The 24,226-nt window shown below is 40.7% G+C and overlaps 2 protein-coding genes across 4 annotated transcripts in view; one reads left to right on the top strand and one right to left on the bottom strand.

Annotated features, from left to right (window-relative positions):
* Positions 1-16,410, top strand: part of atf6 (activating transcription factor 6) — a 31,924-nt gene extending 15,514 nt beyond the window's left edge. For both annotated transcript variants that reach the window (XM_056379530.1, XM_056379529.1), the window contains exons 11-16: positions 1,588-1,683; positions 1,815-1,917; positions 2,680-2,744; positions 3,589-3,700; positions 7,822-7,906; positions 14,404-16,410. In XM_056379530.1, the coding sequence (XP_056235505.1) occupies positions 1,588-1,683; positions 1,815-1,917; positions 2,680-2,744; positions 3,589-3,700; positions 7,822-7,906; positions 14,404-14,600 (658 nt within the window). In that variant the 3' untranslated portion in view covers positions 14,601-16,410. The remainder of the gene's footprint in view (positions 1-1,587; positions 1,684-1,814; positions 1,918-2,679; positions 2,745-3,588; positions 3,701-7,821; positions 7,907-14,403) is intronic.
* Positions 16,411-16,683: 273 nt separating this feature from the next.
* On the bottom strand, positions 16,684-24,034 carry olfml2ba (olfactomedin-like 2Ba). 2 transcript variants are annotated; one of them, XM_056379525.1, is made up of 8 exons: positions 23,609-24,034; positions 23,211-23,474; positions 22,828-22,935; positions 22,103-22,264; positions 20,323-20,551; positions 18,886-19,923; positions 17,936-18,112; positions 16,684-17,838 (listed from the first exon to the last, which is right to left on the bottom strand). In XM_056379525.1, the coding sequence occupies exons 1-8, from the start codon at positions 23,774-23,776 to the stop codon at positions 17,222-17,224; spliced, it is 2,763 nt and encodes a 920-aa protein (XP_056235500.1). In that variant the 5' UTR covers positions 23,777-24,034; the 3' UTR covers positions 16,684-17,221. The 2 variants fall into 2 exon arrangements, with proteins under 2 accessions (XP_056235500.1, XP_056235501.1); XM_056379526.1 differs by having other exon boundaries at positions 23,211-23,403; positions 23,609-23,782.
* Between the last annotated feature and the right edge of the window lie 192 nt (positions 24,035-24,226).

Genomic DNA, 24,226 nt, shown 5'->3' with positions numbered 1-24,226 from the left:
TTTTTTAAATGCACTTGAGGCCCCGCAGTCTCATTTGTAAATTGCATAAATAACATTCTTGTTTGGTGCATTCCCTGCAACCCCCGTGTTTTGAAAATGATGTTTTGCAAGGTGGTCAGAGCTTCTGATGTCTGCGTGGCATTGCTAGCCTGTGTTGTGTCAGATCTCTGCGTAGGGTATGTCACATGTTAATACAAACCATTCATCTGTGGTATCAGGTTTCCCGACTGCGCAGGCAGGAAGGAACACATTAGCTTTTACAAAAGGGGAGACGGCACCAAACACAGCAGAGGAGGAGGACGATGGGGGAGATATGCAACCTAATCTTGGGGTTCCACTGAACGGGAAGGTGTGTGTGCGGGGCGGTTAATATGGGCCCCTCACTTAGAGTTATGATCAGGCCTCTGTGGTCTGACATGTTGTCTCGCGGAACCATTTCCAGGACGCTTAGAGACGGGAACGCGAGGCGTAGTCGATGTTTTGGCTCAGTTCAGGGAGGCCCAGGGGAGGGATTACATCGGTGGCAGACGTTTTTCTTAACAAGCCCCCTGCAGGTGGGCACTGACTGTGGACAGTCTACATCAGCACCTCAAGCTACATAATCATTCACTCGCAGAGAGGTATAACAGTTGTAATTAAAGTCACAGCAACATCTGAGGAGACATGTCATGCCATGTGCTGCTAACAAATGTAAACCCCTTTTATGGTAACAACCAAGGTATTTGAGCAATCATTGTCCATAATCAGCTTGAGCGGTGCTGCTCAGTTCTCTGTAGCGTGTTTATGATCACTCTGAGCAGGATTTATAGCAGCATGTGGACATACCACACAGAGCTTTGTACATTCAGTGAGTGAAGCTGTGCCACCTCTGCACATGTCAAGTAAAAATAAAACTCATTAGTAACCAATTAAATTCAACAGAGATATAATTGCCCCCACATTGAAGCAATGCTCTGTTTCTTTATGGCACCCTTTTCTTATCATTTACCAAATTAACTCTGGGGGTTTCATCTGTTTGAGGGCAAGCAGCCATGTTGGCCCTCAGTTTTGTATTCAACATGTGGAAAATATATATTTTTTTACCAGTTTGTTATGTGAACTTGTTACACTGATTTGAGAGCATCCGAACATCCTTGTAAACTAATCAACGTTTTCTTCGTTTAAGTCTCTGCCTGCCTCCGCCCTGCTTATGTTTTCACGACGTCCGTCCGTCTATACATATGTATGCATTCTCGTGAATGTGATATCTGAGTAACGCCTTCAGGGAATTTCTTCAAATTTGGCACAAACATTCACTTGGACTCAAGGATTAACCGATTAGATTTTGGTGATCAAAGGTCAAAGGCGAAGATCACCATCATCATTTATCACAAATGTCTAATAGGGGAAAATGATGTGGTGGGGACATTTTACCAAATGGTCAAAGGTCAACTTCACTGTGACATCATAATGTTCAGCAAAAACACGTGTAGCCATTATTCAATGCTGTAACACGAAGGGGAGCTTGTGACCATATTTCCTGCAACTTGCCTGATTGGCAGAGGCACACAACCGCGAGGTGTTGATTCTAGTTGTTCTATGTTTTAGTTCTGAGGATAAGGCCCTGATGGTGGTGAAGGATCCCATCTTCCTCAGACCTCCTCCCCCCTGCCAGCCTCCTGTTAACAGGACCAAGTGCATAGAGTAAGCTATGAACTCTTTAATGTATTTCCTAGATGTATTTTTTTCCCCCTCCTTTCACTTCCAAGTCCACAAAATCAACCAACTCCTACCTAAAATGTAAGAAAAAGCACTGTGTTAATTTTGAATGGCAGGTTGGCCCATGAGTTGAGGGGCTGGGTCCACCGTCATGAAGTGCAGCAGACCAAATCCAGACGCATGACTAACAGCAATCACAAGCCCACCAGGACCATTCTGGTAAGTCACAATGTACACAATGCTCATGTCGGCATTAAAGCATACAAACCAATCGTCACTTATATTTCTGGCCTTTAATTTCAGTTAAAATTGGGGTTCTTCTTTCACCACTGATTCACCTCTCCTCACACCTTCCCTTTTTCTGCCTCCCATTTCTCTTTATTGGGCTGAGTTTAATCCGGCAGCCCTGAGAAAGTAAACACAACACTTAGAGGGGAGCTGTAGGATTAGTGCCCCCTGCTCCTTTTTTCCATCATTTTTTTTCAAATTCTGTCACAGTAAGTCCAATCTACCAGAGCTGCCTGCTTAGTATACAGCCATTCTTTATATTACTATAAACAGAAAGGGAGATGTGTGTATTTCTCACCTGAATTCAGCTTTTCCTTTTTTTTTTCAGCACTAAACACACACTTTTTTTTTGACATATGAAACTCTACAAGTCACATGATTAATGAATAACTTTTAAATTGTATGTCTGCTCATTTGAATGATTCTGAATGATTCTCTTCGATGTGAACAGGAAAAGTTTAAGCCTTAAGATTTCTGAACTACATGTGATTTATTAGGAGAAGACCTTGGGACTGGAATGTGTGTGCTGATGTCTCGTTGTTTTGATATGATGGTCACTTGTAATGTTTTGAGTGGAGTCTGTGTTTATGTGTTGTACAGTGTTGCCAGCATTTTATCGTGCTCTTTCGCTAATGGTTACTTGATGTGATTATAAAAGCGATTATAGTTAATTCTCTCTTTTTTTCCTAACAGAAAACAGAGAATAAGGAGGCTGCCCAGATTTTAACCGTCCAATACACAGAAACTACTGAGGAAAAGTGAGTAAAAGGCCTGTTACAGTGCATTTATGTCAGATTCAAACACTTCAATCATTTTTCAGGTTTCATTTATTTTTCTTCCAAACAATTCTCATTCGTTTTTAAAGCTGCATCGAGCAGTTTCTGACAACTAGAGGGCAGACCATACTGCAGATATCAGAACCAGTACACAGTAACTACGACTTGTGTGGTAAACCACCTCTGTGTGGTAAACTAAAACAGAGAGAGTGGAAACCTGAGTTGCAGACTGGAGTGTTTATTGTCAGCGGGATCCGCTGGAGTAGATGACTGCAGTACTGGATTGGTGTTTTTGCTAGTCCATTACATAAAGCAACTGCAGACATAACAAACTGGTATGTTTCATTGTTTTAGAGTATGAGCCTTGTACATTGCTTCAGAGATTTGGCAGCCGATAAGAACCTATTGCCCTGGACTACACTGTGTGGTTTAGATCAGACAGATGGAGTCAGTTGTTTCTCATGACCACCTACAGTTTTTTTGTCCTATTTGTAACTCTGGCTATGAAACATCCAAACCAACAAGACAATACAGGAAAAATTCAACAATTGACCTCTGTGTGGCCACCGGTTTGCTAGAATGAAAATAAAAAAAATACACAGAAAATTCAGATTTAAAGCCTGACATATCTGTGACTTTCTCACTGCATACATGATGTTGAGAACCATTCATGCTGACCTGACCACAGCAGTAGAGTCTGTCTCTAGTCTGTAGAAAGTGTTGTGTGTGCCTTTTTCTATCTCCCCATTTCTGAATATTTTTTTTTCAGTGTTTTCAGCGTTCTTCATATTTATCTGCAATCCTGTAATTGCTTATCTCCTCACAGGAATCCTGGCAGTGAGCTGCAGGTGTACTACGCACCTCATCACACCTACAGTGACTTCTTTGATGAGATCAACCGCCGTGGCGATACTTTCTACGTGGTGTCTTTCCGCAGGGTAAGTTTCAACTCGACTGGGGCATGACACTGATTTGAGAAGGGAAACAGTCTCCGCACTAAATCTGACACTGTGGCTGACTGATCACATGAAGCTACATTAGAGGAGATTTCAAGGGAAGTTTTCACAGCTCAACGCTAATTAAATTTCATTCCATTTTTGCCTGTCATGAGATTTCCTTTTCCCAAACTGACAATAAAAAGTGACTAATGAATTATAGTTAGAGTAACCTATGAATCATATATTATATGTAATGGGTCTTTTCCTCAACAGGGTGGGTTGATTTGAGAGGAAAGTGGAGAGTGGTGGAAGGGATGAAATGAACATGCCCGAAGGATGTAACGACCCCTTTTCCAGTCCAATTTGCAATCATCAAAACCATGTTTTAGGTCTTTAGGCATGACCATTTGTCACTGTTAATCTGTTTGGTCTTTAATCATTTTTCCACATTTGAAACTCCAAACCTGTTTTTAATTCTCTCTCTTGATATAATTGATTCACAGACAGCATATTCAGAAAGAGTTCTTTGATTAGTTTGGGTTTGCTTCCTTTGAATAGTCTTTTCTTCCCAAAAAGTTGTATCTTTTACAGCTCTCAGCCTTACATCCCTTTGTTCTCAAATGCTAACCAAATAAAAAGAAAATATCTTTGCAAGGGGAAACTTTTTGCTTTGAGTTTTATCCATTACAGTATGTTTTTCATTATTAAAAGAACTTGCTGCTCCATCTATTGCCACTGAACTGTGCCAAAAAAACACACATTTACTTCTACAGTTATCCTAAAAGTATTAGCTAACAAACAGCCTCGTAAACCTGAATCAGCATGCATTTAGTCGCTTTTTAAAAGAGCTGGATTGTATTTCATATCACATGGAGAATCTCTAGATACTCTGGGCGATATTAAGCTTTTAAATCCTCAGGATTACTCAGTGGGGTGGGAGTTTTGAAGTATGTGGTCAAAGATCAAGACCCCTTGTCTCTGAGAAAGTGACAAAGGTCCGTCTATGAGTTGGCATGGTGACAGCAGGGACAATGGTAGCAATGTTGTACCCCATCTGAGGGCCTCTACAGGTCAAGTAGCTGTCCTTCAGTTTCTAGCAGCTTTGCGTTGTGGGGGAGAAGTGAGGTGTTATCGTTTATTCAATATAAAAGTAATGTCACACTTTGTATCTTAGAATTAAGAAAATAACATTCAGGGGAAAAAAGCTACTGAAACCTTACTGACCTGTTGACAAAAAGTAAGGACAATAAGCTTTATAATTATTTATATAAGTCTTGATTATTTTGATATGAAGATGTAGACCTGCAACTAATGATTATTGCTTAATCTGCCAATTATTTTCTCAATCAACTGATAAACCACTCAATCTTTAAATGTCAGAAAATAGAGGGAAATTCCAAAGCTAAAGTTAACGTCTTCAAACTGCATATTTTTTCCAGCCAACAGTCCAAAACCCAAAGATATTAAGTTTACGATCACTTAAGATACGGAAACACAGAAAATCTTCACAACCGAGAAACTGGAACCACACAATGTTTGGCATTTGTGCTTTAAAAAAATTACATTCAATTTATGTCAAAATAGTTGGTGATTCATTTTCTTTGGTTGATTAATCAATAAATTGTCTAATCTCCATGAAGATATAGATAGATAGATAGATAGATAGATAGATAGATAGATAGATAGATAGATAGATAGATAGATAGATAGATAGATAGATAGATAGATGTTGTTCTGACTTTCTCTAATTCTCTCCCTGCCTCCTGAACTACATGTCTGCTTTTTTTAATATGATTTTTACAGTAATTTAAGTGCTGAAGTGAACTTATCTTGGCTTTAGTAAGCAGGAAAGAGTTTGAGTAATCAGACATGTATTATTGAGTATGACGAAAACACAGCAAAGACATAGTCCATGTGAAGAGCATAGATTACCGACCTGTTATTTAGTCATTCTTTTTTTTTTTTTTTTTTTTTTTTTCTTCAGTCCCTTTATTTGCTTGTATTTTGTTTCCTGGGTTTCAGGGCGGGGGTGTGTGTGTGTGTGTGTGTGTGTGTGTGTGTGTGTGTGTGTGTGTGTGTGTGTGTGTGTGTGTGTGTGTGTGTGTGTGTGTGTGTGTGTGTGTGTGTGTGTGTGCAAAAAAACGGGGGTGCTTTTTTTTTTTTTTTCCATTCAGTATGTTATTACAAGACTGCCAAAGCTCTGGATTAAATTTGGAATTTGTTTAGATTTTAAAGCCAATCTCTACCAATTTTGTCTTTTGTCCCTCCAGGCAAAAATTTTTTCATAAAGTTCGTCATGGTCTGTTCTTGCCCTGGCCAGTAGTTGAGGTCACTCTCTGTACTATGTTGTACACTCAGACATGGTCACACTTAGGTCAAGGTTGCTTAAAGCCCCCAACAGATACATTACCACCTGTGGCTTTGTGTAAGTGTGAAATGAGGTGAGGTGATGGAAAACTGTGGAACTGCTCTTACTCTACCGTCATCTTGCGGTCTTGCTTCACTTCTTGTGCTATTTTAGCACCTGTGGATTTATGTAAGTGTGCATTGAGGTGTGGTGGTGGAAACAGTGGTTGTTTTCACTGTGGCCCATGTCAAATAAGGATCAAGGAAAATTCACCTGTTGTCATGGCAGCTACAGCTGTTTTAGCCTGACAAGCTTGTCTGTTTCCTGATGATGAGCAGAAATGTTCTTTGTGTTTTCCTAGCTCTCGCCACTCTCCAGGCGCAGTTAAGGCACCCTCTCTTCCATTTCCATTTTAGCATTATAATACTCCCTTTAGTGGCGTATAGCTTATTCCTAATACCTTACACTGCCATGAGCGGGTGACACACCAAACCCTTTATTCAGAAGAAGCAGTTTTTGTGCAAGTCTGTGAGAGATTGGTAACCCTGTATCCCAAGTCTTCTACATTGCTGCATCCTATCTTCTCACTGTAATCCCTTTCTCAACCTCAGCCCATACTCATGCCTGTCATCACCTTAACACCCCTCATTTTTCATTTCACCCGGAGCGAGCTTTGCCGGCCAAGTGTGATAGAGTTAACCAGTTTTCAGTTGGTCTCTTGGGAGTTGGAAAGCCACAAAAAGCTCCATTCTGGCAGATGATGGAGACCAAACCATGGGAGTTACCGGTCTTAATTTACATTTCTAAAAGGTGCTTTTTGTCCAAAATTGCAGCAACTCTTTCATCAGTTCATAGTAAAGTTCTTAAGTAATCCTGATCATTTTACTGTTGCAGTCAGACTTTCCTTTCAAACTGAGAGAAGAGTATCTTCTGATGGCCCATCTCTTTTTTTTAAATTCCATTCGGTTCTTGTCTGAATTTAGTCTCTTGATTCTTAATTTCTACAGTGATTTCTAGCAGAAATTTCCTCATGCTGGGTCCTTTCATTGGTTGTGGTAGAGTATATGGGCTTTTTAAGACTCTTTGTTTTACTGTTTTACTTTGTTTGCCTGTTGTGTTGCCTCGAAACGTGCAATAAATCCATTCCTCAATTTTCAAATACTGCAGGATTTAGTTCACAAATCTGATTATTACCTCAGTTAAATGATTTAAGTTATTATTTAATTAATCAATTAAGTCATTCTTCTTTTAATCTGTTATCGAGCTACAGCTCAATGCCACCCTTACTGTGTGTGTATGTGGGTCACATGTGTGTTCGCACATTAGCATTCCTCTCCACCGCAACTCCCTCCAAGAGGATGTGCTCAGAGTAAAGCCTTTCCTCCCATTGTCTAATGAGTTGCACAAAAGCTATTTTAAATAGTGCCAGTAATTGAAGTACTTTGCTGGTAAATTCCATTTTGATCTCAGACCTGTAGTGGATTAAGTACAATAAGTGCTCCAAAATAGCCCAAGGTGAAGGCATTGAAACTAGAGTGGTTTTTATTGTTTAGCCGATCTGGTGAGGCACGAAAAAGTGTTTTGTGATGAGAGAGGGCTCGGACCTTTTAACCTTCCCAGATGACCCTTGCAGCACTGATAAACTGTAGTTGTTATTATAACCTCTTCAGTAGGTCTACTGTAATGAGTCATAGCTTCAGCTCCAAATCTTGATCAGCAACTGGCAGATGCAGTTGTATTTCCCTCTTGATGACCGTGTCCTCTTTGCTCTTAGGATCATCTTCTACTTCCTGCCACCAACCACAATAAAGGAAGACGACCCAAGATGTCCGTGTTGTTGCCAGCCATGAACATAAATGGTAAGTGTCCTGCAGCACAGGCACAACAGTTGGGGAGTTTGGTCACTCAACAAAGTGTAACAGATGAAAGGCAAGCTGGGAGCACATTCAGAATCACGTCTCCACACAAGAATGCATTACTTGTGGCCTAAGACACTTGTAAGGAAAAACCTTGAGGACCAAAATAGAGCCCTTTTGCTTTTTATGCCTATTAAGGTGATACTGATCCTTTTGCTTCTTTAATGGTGATTTGCTTGTCAAACTCTACCTTCCTGGAATTAAAGGTTATGTTGCCTCTTTAACTTAAATGAACTTTTCTTTGCCAAAAAGTTACTTTGACATCTGGCGTCTTGTAGTAGATGATGTTTGTTCCTTCCTCCCCCTGAGCCCTTTGTAGTGTCTGTTATATCCTTCATGCTCAGACTATATCTCTATTTCTTCAGCAATGCTGTAAAGTGTCTGTACAGCCACAGACACAAACAAAAATGTGGTAATTTCCTGTTGGCCTTGATTTTAGACTGAAAATAATGAGATTGAGGCCTAGACAGAGACTTGTATTCTGTTAGATGTACTACTATAAAATATATAAAAATACATTTATTATTATTTTGAAAATAGAATGTTGTTCAGAAAAAATGCTCTTATGCTAGCCTGAAATCCATCCTCTATACAGCAGATTTTATTAACAAGGACAACAACTGCTTTTAGTACAAAGCATCCAAAGAACATCCAGACCTGTGGTTCAGTCCAAACTGTGCCACCTACAGGCAAGGGAAGTAATAGCTTGTGCAGCTGTCACACATCTGCAACCTGCAAGCATGACAGAAAATATAAGCACTCTGGTTTGAGCACACCAGACAAACCATTCACTGTCATTGTTGCACACAATAGCTGCCTGCTAGTGATTAAAAAGTCAGATTACCTTTGAGCCAATACAGGACCCCTTTCAGATTGAAGAGCATGGACATTGCTCATCGAGGCTGTTTAACTTCCTCTTAAAGAGTACAAGTGCTGTCCACACCTTGTCAGTGTGGGTGGCAATCAGAGTTTTCTTTTTGGGGGGGGGGGGTTAGACCGGCTCATTTGAGAAGCAATCACCCGTTTATTTGACTGCCAGCCCTCAAAAGCAAACCCAAACATTTTAACACCTGTATACATGAATCACGCCTCAGTATCTCAACACTTGATCAGCAAAAACCTTGGACTACCATTGGCGCCTTTGTTGCCAAATTGTTTTCTATGAATCATTAAAGTGTACACATGTTCTTGATTTGAATGAGCTCATCATAACTTTTCTCCATGGCCCTCAGATCCGCTGGATTTATCAATGCAGTATTTCAGAGTGGGGTCATCGGGGGTTTTAGTGGAAAGAAAGTCTTATATTTCCAAATACTGCAGTTAATTATCAGGTGGCTTGATTTTCACAATGCCTGCAGGACAGTGAACTGAAAGGAAACCTATCCAAGAGGAAGCGTTTATGTAGGGTGTGAGCAATTAGGAAGACATCCAGTTGTTGTTGGCTGTTTAACTGGCTTTTTTTTTTTTTTTATCAGAAATCCTCTCATTCCTCTGATATATCCCCGTCTGTCTGGCAAAGCACCAGCAACAGATTTGATTAGGGTTTCAACCAACTCTGAGAGGAGTGAGTCAGTGCAATATGAGCCTCTTACTCAGCATTGAAGACATGTCCATTGGGTGATAACTTTTTTTTTTTTCTGGGGGGGCGGGGGGGGGGGGGTGTTAGAGATGAAGATTGATGAAGGTAAACATTGTTCTTGGTTGGTCTTTTTCAGGGAGGAATGTTAAGGTCTGTGCCGGTCAGATGGCCCATTGAAATAGCAGCAAATAGTGAAATCCAAGACCTGCCTTTCAGCTAATTGTTGAAATGGCCAAACAAAGGTGGCATTCAGGGAGTGATATCAGGTCTGGAAAGAGTCTCAAGAAAGAGGTCTTAGATTTGATGCTTGCCGTCGGCCATGAATTCAAAACATTTTGATCTTTTGTGCTTGTACCTTTAAATCTTTTCCTGCTCGTTTCAGGCTTTGGTGTGTTTCTATCTAATATGTTGGCTGGATCATGTGGTGTCTTTTAGCAAGAGAGAGGGCTAACACCAGTTTTATATTAGCACAGATGCATGTTCAGTAGCTTTTGTTTCAGATGCCACATCTGCTCCTCTGTGTAGATCCTCATTGACCTGACAGAGAGGACTGGAGTTAAAAACCGAGCCAAAAGAGGCTGACAAAGGATGACAAAGGATGGTGGTGATTCTCTAGTAGCACAAAACCTGCACGGTCCTCCCCCCTGTTACATATTTAACCCCATGTGTCACACAGATGACAGAACTTCAAGTAGCATTTTAGATGTATGTTGTCTTTGTTTGAAACTGTGAAGTGATTAAATGCAAATGTGAATATTCAGATGAGTGAGACCCTTAGAAGAGCAGAAACACTGTCCTCTTTCTGCAGCATGAACGCTCGACAGCAGAGGATAATTCTTTCCAGCCTCCTTGCTGCTGCACTCCTTTAGGAATGCCTTCCTTCTCCAGTCACTAAATGGTTTTCATCTGGAGGAGGTGAATAGGCTCTGCTAATCTGAAGTGATCACTTGGTCTGTCTTGGTCAATAACCGAACGTCGAGGATAGAGACTTTGATGTAAGCCGTCGTCTGTTTCTGTCTAGCTGCATGTCCACGGTTCAGGGGTTCTGTTAAAGTTACATGACCTTGACCTCCTTGATTCTCTCTGGAAAACATATCTGGCTGAGCAGGAGCCCCTTATAAGGACCGAAGGGTGTGTTTATTTAGTGATCCTCTGAGTTTGAAAGTAGCTCAATCAAGTGGAAGCGACATGTTTGGAGGAGAGGAATGTTTTGCAGATGACATCATTTACAGGTGGATCAACCTTGGGTCTGCAGTCTATTTGTACTGCTCTGAGATTGTACATGTGCACTGTAGCTAACAGGCAGCTTTCACTTGGGGTTCAAGGTAAAGCTCCACACCACTGAAGGAGTTGGGGATCAGATTTTCCTACTCCTCTAATCTAAACAGAACATCCTCACCAGTCCTCTGAAACAGAGTGCGTTCTCACCAATGCAAATGTTTAACCCTTGCCATCCTTAAATACCCTAATTAAAATTCCAAGTGCAAGTGATTATCAGCCAGTGAATTCTTTATATTTAAAGCTTGTTATTACTGTGCTAGTTGCCTGGTGATCTATTAACTTTTCCTCTAGTGTCTAATTTTTCCTGTTTTTCACTTAATGACTAGATACCTGCAAAACGAAAGGCATTCCCGTCAGCCTTAGCTGAACTGTGTGTTTTGTGCTAATCCGCAAAAGTTAGCATGCTAACAGGCTTAACTAGGATGGTGAATATGGTAAGCATTATAGCTGCTAAAGCAGATATGTGAGGATGTTATTTAGCTCAAAGCACTGCTGTGCCTAAGCACAGCCTCACATAGTTGCTAAGGCTGTAGACTCATTTAGTCCTGTAATTGCCTGTGAGATTCTTGACTACTTTTCTAATGGTAAAAAACAAATGCTTTATTGTTCCTCATTGGGTTGCGCATTGTAGAACGCCCCACTCATTCATATAAAAAAGACCTTGTTATCTAGTAAATAAAGATGAGTATTTAGTGGACCTTTCTGAATAAAAATGTTCTGAAAATTGGGTGGATTAATAGCTTATGCAAATGTTTAAATTGCCCAATTGACATCCTATTAGACCCTAATTTATTTTTATTGACCCAAATCATGCTTTTGTGATTATATTTGATGATGAATTGCTTCCTTTCTCATTTAAGAAAAAAAAAAAGAAGCTTTCCTCGTGTGTCCTCAGAATCTGTGCCAGTCTGGCAGCCACCATCCTCCCTAGATGCACTCTCAGATTTCCTTAGATGCATCTTTGCCAGACATCGGGCCTTTATCAGCACACACCGGCTCACTGTGTCGCTGTGAAACTTTCTGGAACATCTCCAGATGGCACCAGTAAAAGGGGGAAGGAGACCATGCAGAGCAGGACGGTGGATTTGGCAGCCTCTTCAAAGAGCTGCTGTTTGAAGTTGGGCCTCGTGGCTGTGTTTGTGTGCTTCCTCTTCCACTGTTCAGACCTCTCAAGCAGTTAGCTGAATAGAAGTTAGACAGTTTGGTAATTTGGTGAAAGATGGATGTAAACAGTGCAGGGAATTTAATTTGAGTCTTAGATAATGGTTGGATTGTGGCCCACAATTTACACTGTACTTACTTTGTAATTGTTGTGCATTTGCAAAATAATTCTGGGGTACAGCAATATCATTAAGGGGAGTTAACAACTTCAACCTGCATTAACTGTGGTCCAATATCACTTTCCCTTTATCTCTGTTTATCCATAGTGTTCCACTATGTTCACCAGCTACTCTCTTACTTTGTCTGGAAGTAATAAGATGACCACTTATCAGTTAACAGTAACTTTAGTGTGTGGGGCAAAATAATTATTATATGGTAAAAATTGAGAAAGTGTTCCACTGGAATAGCTGATTTGCAGATTTAGCAGGCCGCTTTTTCATGCTCTTGGATTGGTCAAGTATAGTTATGGGTGTTTGACTGTCTTGGTCATGGTAATTATGAGCTAAGAACAAGATATGTGGGTTGTAATGAAGCACTCTCTGTTCTCTTCTCATTCTGTGTACTTACAGGGTAAAATCAAGGAATACCAACCGCAAAATCACACAAAAAAACTTGCGAAATAGAATAAAGCCAAATTTGAAGGGATTGGCGTCGTAATAGCATAGTAACAAAGCTAACAAAGCAAAGTCTTTCATAAGTACAAAATTATTGCCTCTTTTATTCAAAGAGTTCTTTTTTTGTTGTTTCGTGCATTTATTTTATCTCGCATCAACATCAATTTGCGGTGCTTATGTTTTGTTCTTATATTTGTTATTTAATTGCAATTTGCGAACTGATGGGAATATCAGAGCAGCTTGTTTTGCAGTGAACAGACTCAGCACAGGTTTGACTGCGCAGTAATAACAGGACCTTGAAGTGAGGAAGAAGTAAACCAGTTATGATCTCATCAAGCTATATGGAGATATACAGGGAATAACTTTTCCAGCTTGACTTCAGACAGAAGCCTAATTTGACATAGATGTAGCGTGACAAAGAGATAAATCCAAACCCAGAGGATGATTTCCAGAGATGTCTGCTGAAACAATGAAGCCATCTGAAAAGTTCCAGTTTTTCTGCAGATGCAAAGGGGGAAGCTGAGGCGTAGATGAAGTCATACTCAACATTACGTCTACTAACCATCTAATGATATGAACATCCGTGGAATCTTCCCGGCAGCGGAAGGAGCCATTGTATAGTCTCTGTACAATCTGATAAACTCTCTCTGCCTCCAAAGTATACTTCCATGGAAACACTGGAGCAAGGCAGATGAAGCTGATGTCTTGCACAGGTGTCTCTGGAAAAAGACTGCAGCTTTTATACAACTTGCAGTGCTCTCAGGCATTTTAAAGACGCCTACAGCTCCATATCTGGGTCATATAATGGTGCACTAAAACTGACTTAGGTGTGTTTGGCTTGTGTGCTCCACATGGTGAATGTTGCTATCTCTGGCTTACAGAAGAACCCTCAAGTTTTTAAGTTTACTGCTAATGTAAATACATGAGGGATCCATCAGCATGCTGTTAAGAGCTTTTCCTAGCAAAGACTTTGACAAGAGTCCACTTTAAAGGATGTTCTTCCTCCAGGCTGAGTAAAGTTAGGCTGTGGGAAACCACAAACCATGGACCATATAGTTGTCTGAAGGCCAGCATCTCTTTCCAAACTTGAATTTCCCAAGATAAAGCCAGAGTACGGTAATTGCTTGTTTGTAGGTCAATCCACAGGATGACCTTGAAAATGAAGATGTATGTAGTCTTTGACAACAAGCTTTGTGGTAATCATTGTACTGTACGCCGTACAGTACAGCAGTCCCTGGGATTTCTTCAAACACAAAAGCCTGACTCATCAACATCGATCACATGAAGTTTCCTCTTTTCTTCTCGGAACCCAACTTGACGCCTGAAGGATCCTGACTCATCATCCGTGATGGCACTCTCTCTTTCTCTCCCACACTTTTGCCAGACTTTCTTCTCTCTAATGTGCATGTCCTGATCTTGTTTAGAACTGTTTTGTTTATCTCTATGTAGGAGAACTCCAGCATGTGACTCACCTCTGGACTCCATCTGTAACCAAGCCTCCGCCCGTACTCGCTGCAGTTCTCAGCCCCCCACAACTGCCTCAAACAATACTCCTTTATACTCCCAAAATACTCTTATCCCATCTCTCTACAGCAAGCATGGCCAAAAAACTTGCGAGTCATAATGATGATGTGGAATCATGTTTGCCAAGCACTGTTTTTGTCTTGTGTTAGAGCTTTTGCCCTGATATAAATCCACAGTTGATGGAGCGTATACACAAATTAAACTGGAATAACTTCTTTATTTATACGCTGATTGCTGCATCTATAAGTAACAACCCTTTTCTTCCTTTCCTGCCATTACAGACAGCATCATCAGGGACAAAGAGTTCGAGGTGATGATGCAAATTGACTGTGAAGTAACAGACACCAGGATCCTCCACATCAGGTCTTCCACCATCCCACCTCTGCTCCGGGTCAACCACACAGACACATTTTACCAGCACTCCCCGACCGACAGCCAGGCCGTGCCTCCTGTCGGTGTGCTAATGGGGTCTGCCTAAGATCACCATCAGCACCTGCGTTAACAACAAAACACATGAAGGCAAGCACAGGATAAAATCTCAGCTTGTGTTTTTTTTTTAAATATTTGGTTAATGAATCATATTTTAAGGCTGGTGTGCTCCCACTGACTTTAGGTTTGCTGTTTAGATGTGAATGAATGGGCTCTGTAGAAATCCTAAGTCATTAGAATACAGAGGTAGCTCAAAGGTCATCCACATTCTTTATTAGGACTGATATCCAGAGGTAGTCTGTGATAGGGTCCGAGCAGACGCTTGCTCCTTGTGTGGCAAAACTGACTTCTCCCTGTGACCCCAGACGCCCCACATAAGGGTAATTGCTTAGCGGCAGGGGGCAGAGCATTGAACCCTGAGTCACCCCATCATAACACAAATACTTTTACCCCATAGCAGCTCCTCGAGTCTGCTCTTTTATTCCCCTTTATTTTCAGGAAAGAGTTTAGAAAACAAATTGGTATAAACCTAAGATTTACCTACTTCAAACCTCAATTAGAGACAGAAAATACATTTATGATATCAATGTTAAGAATCACAGCAAATTCTGTGTTTGTATCTTAGCTAGAAAATGGAGTGCTGTAATTGTTTCTCTTTCTCAGTTTGTCTTTTTTGACTCTAAATAAAGCAAATTTTATTAGTGAAATAGTAAGAGATGCCAGGTTAATTACAGGAGGCATTCAGTAAACTCAGGACATCAGGTGATCTGTGAAAGCTATCAGGCTACCCACTATGATTTTGGTTGGTTTCCACTAGGTGCTCTGTTTTTAGCATTGTATCGATGAAAGATTTCAGTTTTAAATTTTTGGGTCTTTGCACTGTGCTTTACTTATGAACAGATTCAAATACTGTATTGTATTTATTTCTTTTACAGTAATGGAAACTTCTGTGGTGTGATGCAATTTGCTCGTTTCTACTGTTAAAAACTTCTTCCGTCAGGATTTATTGATTTTTATTTTTTTCTGATTAAATGTTGTGTGAATTTATTCTAATTAATATTACATGGTAGAAACATACAGAAAATCTAGATACTGGGACAGTTCTTTAGTGTCAGTTCACAGAGTGGACATGAAAAAAATGTATCATCCTCAAATTTAAAATCGCCAGTAAAAAAAAAAAAAAACCTGTCATAAATAATCACTAGTGAAAAATATTGTTTTAGTCCTGACTTCTCCGTCCTCGGGTTAAATTGCACTTTTATTTGGTGCACTTAAGCCTTTCTGAAAATTGCAATCTACTAGAAATTCTTACTTTAAAAAGTATATTTTAGTGAACCTTTGCACTATAAATGCACAACCTTGGAAGTTCATTTCTGGTTTTAAATGCCTTATTTTGATGTGTCTCTAACCTTGTTTTGACTACCTGTAATTTGGGGTAAAATTAATATTAAGTAAGAAACTATACGTCATCAGAATTAGTAACCTTTTTCATATTACTGGTCATTTTCTGTATATGTGGATAAAACTGCATACTATACTACTACGACTCAAAGTGCTTTCTTTTCTCTTTGTTCTGTCTACATGATTGTACAGATGGTTATGTTTTAACTCAACAGATGCCCATAAAATGTTCAGGAAAAAAAAAAAAAACTTGTGTTGTTTTAACCCACGCCTTCTGTGTATGTAATTTTTCCCCCTTTGGTTTCAGAAATATTTTTGATTCGCCACATTGTTTTCACTGCATCCCAACCGTACTTGGGGACAAGAGTACAATTAAAAACTTCTGAGGTTTTTTGTTTTGTTTTTGTATTCTATTATATGCATAAACCAAAATAAACACTGGATTTTCTCTAACTATACCTGTGTGTGTAATCTTTGGGCTTTTGGGGGAAATCCTATAACTGCATTATTTCATTTTTTGTTCAACAAGTACAATAGATTGACTGTTCATGTGTATTTTCTTCCACTATAACTCAAGTGTAACAGTAAATTACAGGCTTGAACACTCCATCTCTCTCTTTTCCTGCCTGGTTGTCTTGAGTCTATCCTCAGTCTTCCAGTTGGATTAACACTCACAACCTATAATTAAAGCCACTTTAACATCAACAGTGGCTGGCCAAACAAAAAAGACATTTTCCATTAGTATTTCCAAACTTTATTGCGGTCTCCTCAAAGCAGTCTGATATGGAGGGAGTAAGTGCTTTCACAAGACAAAAGACCTGTGGTATATGATGCAAAGAAAAATGTAATATAAAAAAGTGTATAAAACAGAAAAAATGAATTTGTCCACAAAATTTTAGAAATTTGTTCAAAGAGAGCTTTTATGAATTATTTTTTTGTGAATTGCTTTGACCCAAACCACTGACTCATTCTGAAACCCTTCTACATTCATTTATCTCATAGGACTTTTTTTTTTTTTTTTTTTTTTTTTTTTTTTTTTTTTTACAGCATTACAATATATACAGTACAACTTGATGTGTTGACTGAGGAATCAGGCTCACTTTTTCACTTTTTTCAGGTAAAACTTAAAACAAAGCAATTGAATCACAATATACTGAAGTATATATGTACATTTGGCCCCCATTTGTCTCCATCCTGAAGGCCATGTGGACTGATCTACAATCCACTCAAACCATAGAATTAACTTTTAAAATAACTCCCGTCAGACCCTTACTTAGGGTCTACATAAGCAAACTTAATGTTGTATGTGACTTGGTGTCCATTGTCCCACGCATACAACACTCCCTCTTTGGGATTGTAGTCAATCTGCGTAGTGTAGGTGTAGTTGTTGGTGAAGGGCATTCTGGGAATCATTTGAGTGTTTGTGTGCGTGTCAAAGGCGTATTCCAGGTTGGCGTCCTTTTGGTTGTTGCTGTCAACAGCGTAAAGGACGCCGCACACGATGAAGCAGTTCCCGTAGTGGTTCCTCCTGAGCCCAGTTCTCCAGGTGGTCTCCCTCTGCATGCTGAGGTCTGAGGGGTTCAGTCGACTCAGAACGATCACTTCCTGTAAGAAGCCTTCGTCATCCAGTGCCGGGTAGATGATCCACAGGCCGCTCTCATCCACGGCAAAGTCGATGTCTGAATGACTGCGCCACTCCCACGGTGATGACGACTCTTCGACCAGGGCATCATGCAGCATTGTCCACGAGGCCACGTAACGCTGACGCAGGTCAAACTTGATGATGTCACGGGAGAAGGCACGGTTGTAGTAGAAGGCCCCATCGTAGACCACATGGCCTGTGCCGATCCAGTTGTAAGGCAGCTTGTAGGAGTTGGTAAAACGGCCTTGAAAGGAAAAAGAAGAATGGCAAATATGAGATTTATCAAAACCAAAAGGAAAACAAGAAATACTTGAGTGAAAGCTTAAAATACTGGTTCTTACCTTGTTTGAAAACGTCCAGGTTGCGAAACTCCAGGAGGTTGTTGCCATAATAGAAGTTTGTGACATAAATTTTGTCATTATCAGACTTTGGATCCTTCATCCACGCTCCTTCATTCCTGCCATAGGTGTTGTGAGTTACTGGCTCAGAGATTGTTGCCAAAGTGTCCTTACACTCCCCTGTAAAAAAGACCAAGAGAGCTATGAGTTAGGATTTAGAAACAGTTCAACATCATCCAGACCTACGTCAAAGAGTCTGAAAATTAATCACGGAAAGGAGGTTGCCACATACTGTAAAGCACTGAATTTCAAAGTTAAGAGATTCACAGAACAATTTCTTGAATATTCTCCTCATGACACTTATACACAAAATAGTGAAGGCATGATGCACAGCAAATCAGGGGTTCAAGTACTTGATAGAGGTGTTGCTAGTGATGGGAAAGTCAGTCTGTCAGCTATTTTGTCAGTTGTTCCACCACTTTGGTCAAGACTGAAATTTCTCAACAACTATTGGAGAGAAACCCACAGAACTGTCCAGACTGTCCATTCATGGTACTCAGAGGATGAAGCTGGTTGACTATTTTAAATTATCCAAACTGTGGCTTATCATCAGCCTCAGCTTTACTTTGTATTGAGTGCTGATTAGTAAATGTTAGCATGCAAACACACCAAACTAAGATCGTAACTATAATAAACTTTATACCTTCTTATCATCAATATGTTAGCATTGTCATTATGAGCATGTTAGCATGCTGACAGTAGCACATTAGCTCAAAGAACCACTGTGCACGGTAAGTACAGCCTCACAAACTCCTATCATGGCTGTAGACTCTTGAAGTCTAGTTTCAATGCACTTCCAACTTGACAATCAATGTCTTTCACTGTATCATATTTTTTCCTGTTGCACCTAATATCTCACTGTTTAAACTGACACAAAAACTCAACTTATTTACCAGGTTTTTGTGAAGTAGATTCCTCCTGTCTTTGCATTGGCTCATCTAATTCCAGGTGTCCTTCCTCCCCCTCATGCTCTTCCCAGCTGATTTTGTATTTCTGTTTAACTTGAGCGGCCTGCCTGGTAGTGGTGGTGGTGGTGGTAGTGGTGGTGGCGGTGGTGGTGGTAGCTGTAGAAGAGGTAGTCACAGGTATGGTGAAAGGCAAAGTGGTCAGTCTCTGTGTGGTAGGAGGCAAAGTTGAAGCTGAAAAGGAGGTGGACTCAGTTTCTTCCTCTGGAGTTGTAGTAGTAGCCTGTGCAGAGGTAGCTGTTGTGGAAGCTGTCGTGGGGTGTATTGGTGCTGAGGTGAGGGCAGCATGGGTTGTAATGGTCACAGTAGAAGGTAGGCTGGTAGTTGAAGCCTCTGTGGTTGGTTTTGGCGCAAGCGTGCTTGGATAGGATGCAGTGCTGCCAGGTACGGTTTGCATTTGCTCTTTCAGCTCCAGGGTTGACGTTTCCATCACGGTGGTTGGTGTATTTCTTACTGTGAATGCTGGTAGGATTGTCTCTGTTGTGGCTGTAATTGCAGAGGGATGGGTTGTGTTCATTGTTGTTTTGGTTGTTTCCTTGGTAGTGACTCTTGGAGAGGTGCCAGCTGGTTCATCCATTAAGGGGATTGGCCACTTAGTGATTCCAGCAGTGACTCTATGACTAGTGTGAGATGCGGTGTCTGTGGTCCTGTTTTTTTGGGTGGTAGTGGTTGGTCCAAATGTGACACTTCTCGTGGATGTGTCACTCTGTGCATCTGTAGACACATTGACCGATGCGGTTTCAATGGCACTGATGGACCCATCATGACTTTCTGAAGTGGACTCAGTTTCTTCTTTCGGTTTTGTTGATTGGCTGGTCTTGGAACTCTGCAAAGGAGCTGTTGTCTTTGGTCGAAACGATCTCGGTCCCGCCCTCGTCCTGGGGCGAGGGACTCTGTGCTGAAGAAGATTCTCCTCAATGAAGAGGTTGATTGGACCATCACCACTGAATCCATGATATTCAAAAACTGAAGAGAAAAAGGAAAATGCTTTGTCAAGTAACCTGAATTCTATGCGACATCTCTGACCATGCAAATGAAAGGGCAAGAAGTGTGGTAACAAATGGATTTGTAGCTACAATTTTATAGTTGCCACGGCAGCTGACAGCAGCTGAGGTAAGCATTAAGCTTTTGCAGCTAACTTTTAATGATCTGATATCCCACACCCGTTAAACCACTTATCCTGGTTTACAGTTACCAGAGTGTGGACAAGACATAAAAAAGATTGAAGGTATAATTTTTATCCATAGTTCTGAATCACTTAATGTTTAGGTATTGTGCTGATGTCACAACAGCTTAATCTACCCGAGTGGTCTGATTGATTTGTAAAGTTTTGTTAAACCTTCTTGAGACAGTGCTTGTACTTACAGTTTTCTCCAGGCTCCCCATCATCTGCCACCATCGGATCTGGCTCAGATTTATAAAAAGTCATTCCTCTGATGATCATGCCGTTGGGGCCGGTCTTTGACACCTGAGAAGTTTCCTTGTTAGCCACATTGTTGGGAGGCACCTGGGGTTTGACGTCAGTGATCTGAGCAGAACCATCGGTCTGCAGGAAGGACGAATTTTCCCCAATAAACTTCTCCTCATACTTTCCCTGTTAGTGGACAGATAGACACAAAAAATATGTATGAAAATATAAACCGTGCATTAGGCTGACACCAACAACAGAAAATTATACAACCACTGCACTAACACTAAGAGAAACCTAACAAGTGAAATGTTTTCCTGGGGAGATATTACTTTATTATGTTGTTGACATTGTTGACATATTTTGTGACATCACTGCAACAAATGACAAGAAACAAGCAGTCAGACAATCAGATAGACAGTAAACAAGCTAACTGATTATCACTTTATTTAGAAGTTAGTACACCTATGTATGACTTTTTTTCACTACACAGGAAACTGTACAACCATACAACTGCAGCAAGAGCAGTAGGTTAAAGTTGAACCAGGAAGTCAGTCTACAGATTGCAATTTATGTTTACATTTGACATTTTGGGTAATACTTTTACCATTTACATTCTTTTATTTCTTCAAATAAGTTTGTTTAAGCTGGGCTTTAAAACAACATCATCTGACTGTTTGTGTTTCTTGCATTGTATGAATTCATTTTCTTTTTACCATGTAGCCATATTCACAGAAACTACAAAGTGTGACCCAAATTGAAAATAAACCTGAATTATCCTTTAACAAAGAGGACATTTTTTATTTATTATTTAAAAAATAAATAAATTATATTATTATTTGAAAAAAAAAAAAAAATCTTAAGTTTCAGCTTTTATTAATAACAGTGTTTTATGCTTCACAAGTTCTCTTGTGAAACATATTAACGTAGTGAATCACTTGCATGCGAAGCACAGGTCCACCCAACACTGCTGGACGTGTTCTCCATTTTATACTTCAGTTGTCATGGATCAGGGCCCAGTGGTCCAGTTACTGGTCTGAGGTCTGCTATTGTCCACTGGGACTGCCAAACCTTACAATTACCTCAGAAACTCTTTCACACATTCTTAATCCTTAATCATGGAGACGATGATTTTTATGAAGGACTTTGTGGAAAGAACACATAATTGTTCCTTTTGTTTTGAAACAAAGACTAAATAATGTTCTACCAGCCTGAGCAGCAACATGTGAGTCCAATCACTTCTTTTATACTTGCTCCTTTCCTAAATTCAGTTAATTCAGTCACAGTCTTCACAACTGCTTTTAATATAGGAGCTATCAGGATCTGCCTCACAATCTGAAAGAACTACATTGCAGTAACTTACTGGTGTGATTTATTGTGTATAAGACTTTGCAACTGACATACAATAAGGTGGTAGCATTTTGTAGCACATTATTTACTAAGTATTCACTAGATAATTGTGTAATTATATATTTTTTTTACGAGTTCCAAGCTAAACTGTACCGGCTACTGTACTGTACTGTTACAGGTGCAGTAATTATGTAGTACCTATTGGTTGAATATGCAGTGATAGCTACAAAAAGGTTTTTGCATTCTGCGAAATATGTATGTACTAGGTAAGTGAACTTCAATAGTTGCTAACAGCCTGTAATTGTTTTAAGTTAGAACAATTTATTTTACCTCTATGTTACTGACCCCCCCATCGGTTGACCCTGTGTGTTAAGATATCACACTTACATCTGGGTTCTGATAAACTGCTGCCCCGCTGACCTCACTTAGTCTTGTCTTGTCCTGATACCGGGGGGGACGAGGGGTGGGCGGGCTTTCTGTCACATCTGCCTCAATAGGAGGGCTCTCCTGGGGCTTCACCTCGTCCGTGGTGCTGTTCAAAGACACCACCTTCGTGCAGCCAAGGACAAATCCAGACATCGTGCATGTGTTAAATGGAAAATAAGCTGCATTCGTCAGCAGTCATAATCACAATAGGAAGGGAGAAAAGTCAAGTAGAGCCCCTAGTATCCTGAGTCACTAATGGGTCTTTTTCACTGCAGACCTTTTGACTTGTCGTAGTAGGAAAAGAACAGGTGTAACTAAGAACATTAGCAATTACTCTGTTCTATTCAAGTGCCTGAGTAAACCATCACAGTGAGCCAGCATGCACAACACCAGGACCCTGACACTGAAGCAGCTAGATGGAACAAAGAAGGCATTTTATTGGTCCATTACAACAGGCCAGTCAGCTCATTTTTAAGAAGGGTTCAGTACTCATGCAGATATACATCCACATGTGATAGAGGTCCTGCCCCTAATAAATCTGAAAACTGATTGTTGTCCAATTGTTTTACTGGATGCACTGAATTCAGAAGCCACCAATATATAAACACACCCACTACCACCAGTTTGTGCATATGTTACATATGTTATACAAACATATTTGCATGAATCTTACACTGGCACTGTACCTTTTCAATGTGCTCAACACGATCCAGGAGCTTATTGGTGATGGAGTGCAGCTTCAGTAGGTCCATGCCGTAGAAGGAGCCTTCTAGCAGCTCAAGAATGGTGGACAGCTAAAATGAGCAAGTGGATTCCGTCAAAAGGGGTTTACCAAGACATAACATGCGTAAAATATGCCCATCCAAACTCTGAGTCTGTGGTTATGAATAAAATGAGGGGCTATCCTTAACTGAATGTGATAAAACGTGATATCCATGCCTCCACTGATCCAAGCCTCTCTAGAAACCAATGGACGTGTAAGGGAGCAGCCTGTTGGATCTGGAGCATAGTGACTTATTTGTATTGGAGGCCCTGGTAAATATGGACAACGGACATGATGACACTTCACCTTGACATTCTCTTTTCCAGCTTCCCTAAGTTTTTTCAGCCTGTACTCTCCCTCGCAGGGGTTGACCGCTGACGGAGGAGCGATGCAGGCGCACTTGCACTCAGGTCCAGATGTGATAGTCTCCACAGTGTAGAAGTCCTGCGCAGTGGCGCTCCCTTCTTCTATCCGCCGACAGGCGCTCCTGCTCAGGGGTCTGACAACACATTTACACCGACAGTCAGAGCCTTCCGAGAGGGCTTTCACTTTGTCATAATCACCCAGCAGCTACAAAGAGAAGAGGACGGATGTGTTTTCCACCACGCTCAACCACAAACGTTTGAATTTGAACGCACAAAATGATGAAATGTCCATAACAGAAATGATGTAAAGAAGTAAAGAAAGTGGACATTTCCTCCTACCTTAGAGAGGATGCTCTCTTGGCCATCTATCTCCTCCTGCAGCCTGTCATTTTGCTCTGCATTGCTCTGAACTTGTGACCTGGGATCTGCACCCAGGGTCTTTGGCGCAGCAAAGCCCCGCGGAAAACACGCACAGCACATTACGATGACAATGCATAACTTAGACATGTTGTGAAGCTCACAGAGCGCGAAGAGAAGAATTAAGGTTTGCTCAGCAGGCACAGCCTGTCACCTATTCATTTAACTCCTAAGAAAACTTCATAGCGTTTGGCTCCAGAATCAGAGGTGTATCCACAACGTCATCAGATTGAGGGATTACGCTTTACAGCGCCATGTCATCTTTTTCATAGTCGCAGTGAATGTAGGATGATGAGTCCTGAGAAACCGTCCACTCTGTGAGAGAGCAGCCGGCATCTGCTGCTGGAGCAGCGCTGACAGGAGGCGGACCTGATCAAACTGGCAAGGAGGAGCTGAACTGCTTCAAAAGACTTCTCACACAATGAGCAGCTTATTAGTAATCATTAAAGACCAATGCAGTGAAAACTTAAGTATAATCTTCAACTGTCTCTCAGTTTTAACTTAGTTTATGGCTCAAAACCATATTTCGAAGACAATTAC

Source organism: Seriola aureovittata, chromosome 6 (genome assembly GCF_021018895.1).
Source record: "Seriola aureovittata isolate HTS-2021-v1 ecotype China chromosome 6, ASM2101889v1, whole genome shotgun sequence".
NCBI classification, from domain to species: domain Eukaryota; kingdom Metazoa; phylum Chordata; class Actinopteri; order Carangiformes; family Carangidae; genus Seriola; species Seriola aureovittata.
Note: the sequence above shows the minus strand (reverse complement) of the source record. Positions and strands in the feature narration are given on the sequence as shown.

What these genes read in the sequence shown, in the direction of transcription:
- olfml2ba (XM_056379525.1), bottom strand. Translation starts at nt 23,776, where the DNA reads ATGTCTAAGTTATGCATTGTCATCGTAATGTGCTGTGCGTGTTTTCCG. An exon ending in CTGGAAAAGAGAATGTCAAG is followed by an intron (nt 22,936 to 23,210) that starts GTGAAGTGTCAT and finishes TGCTCATTTTAG; the next exon opens with CTGTCCACCATTCTTGAGCT. An exon ending in ATCTACTTCACAAAAACCTG is followed by an intron (nt 18,113 to 18,885) that starts GTAAATAAGTTG and finishes TCTTTTTTACAG; the next exon opens with GGGAGTGTAAGGACACTTTG.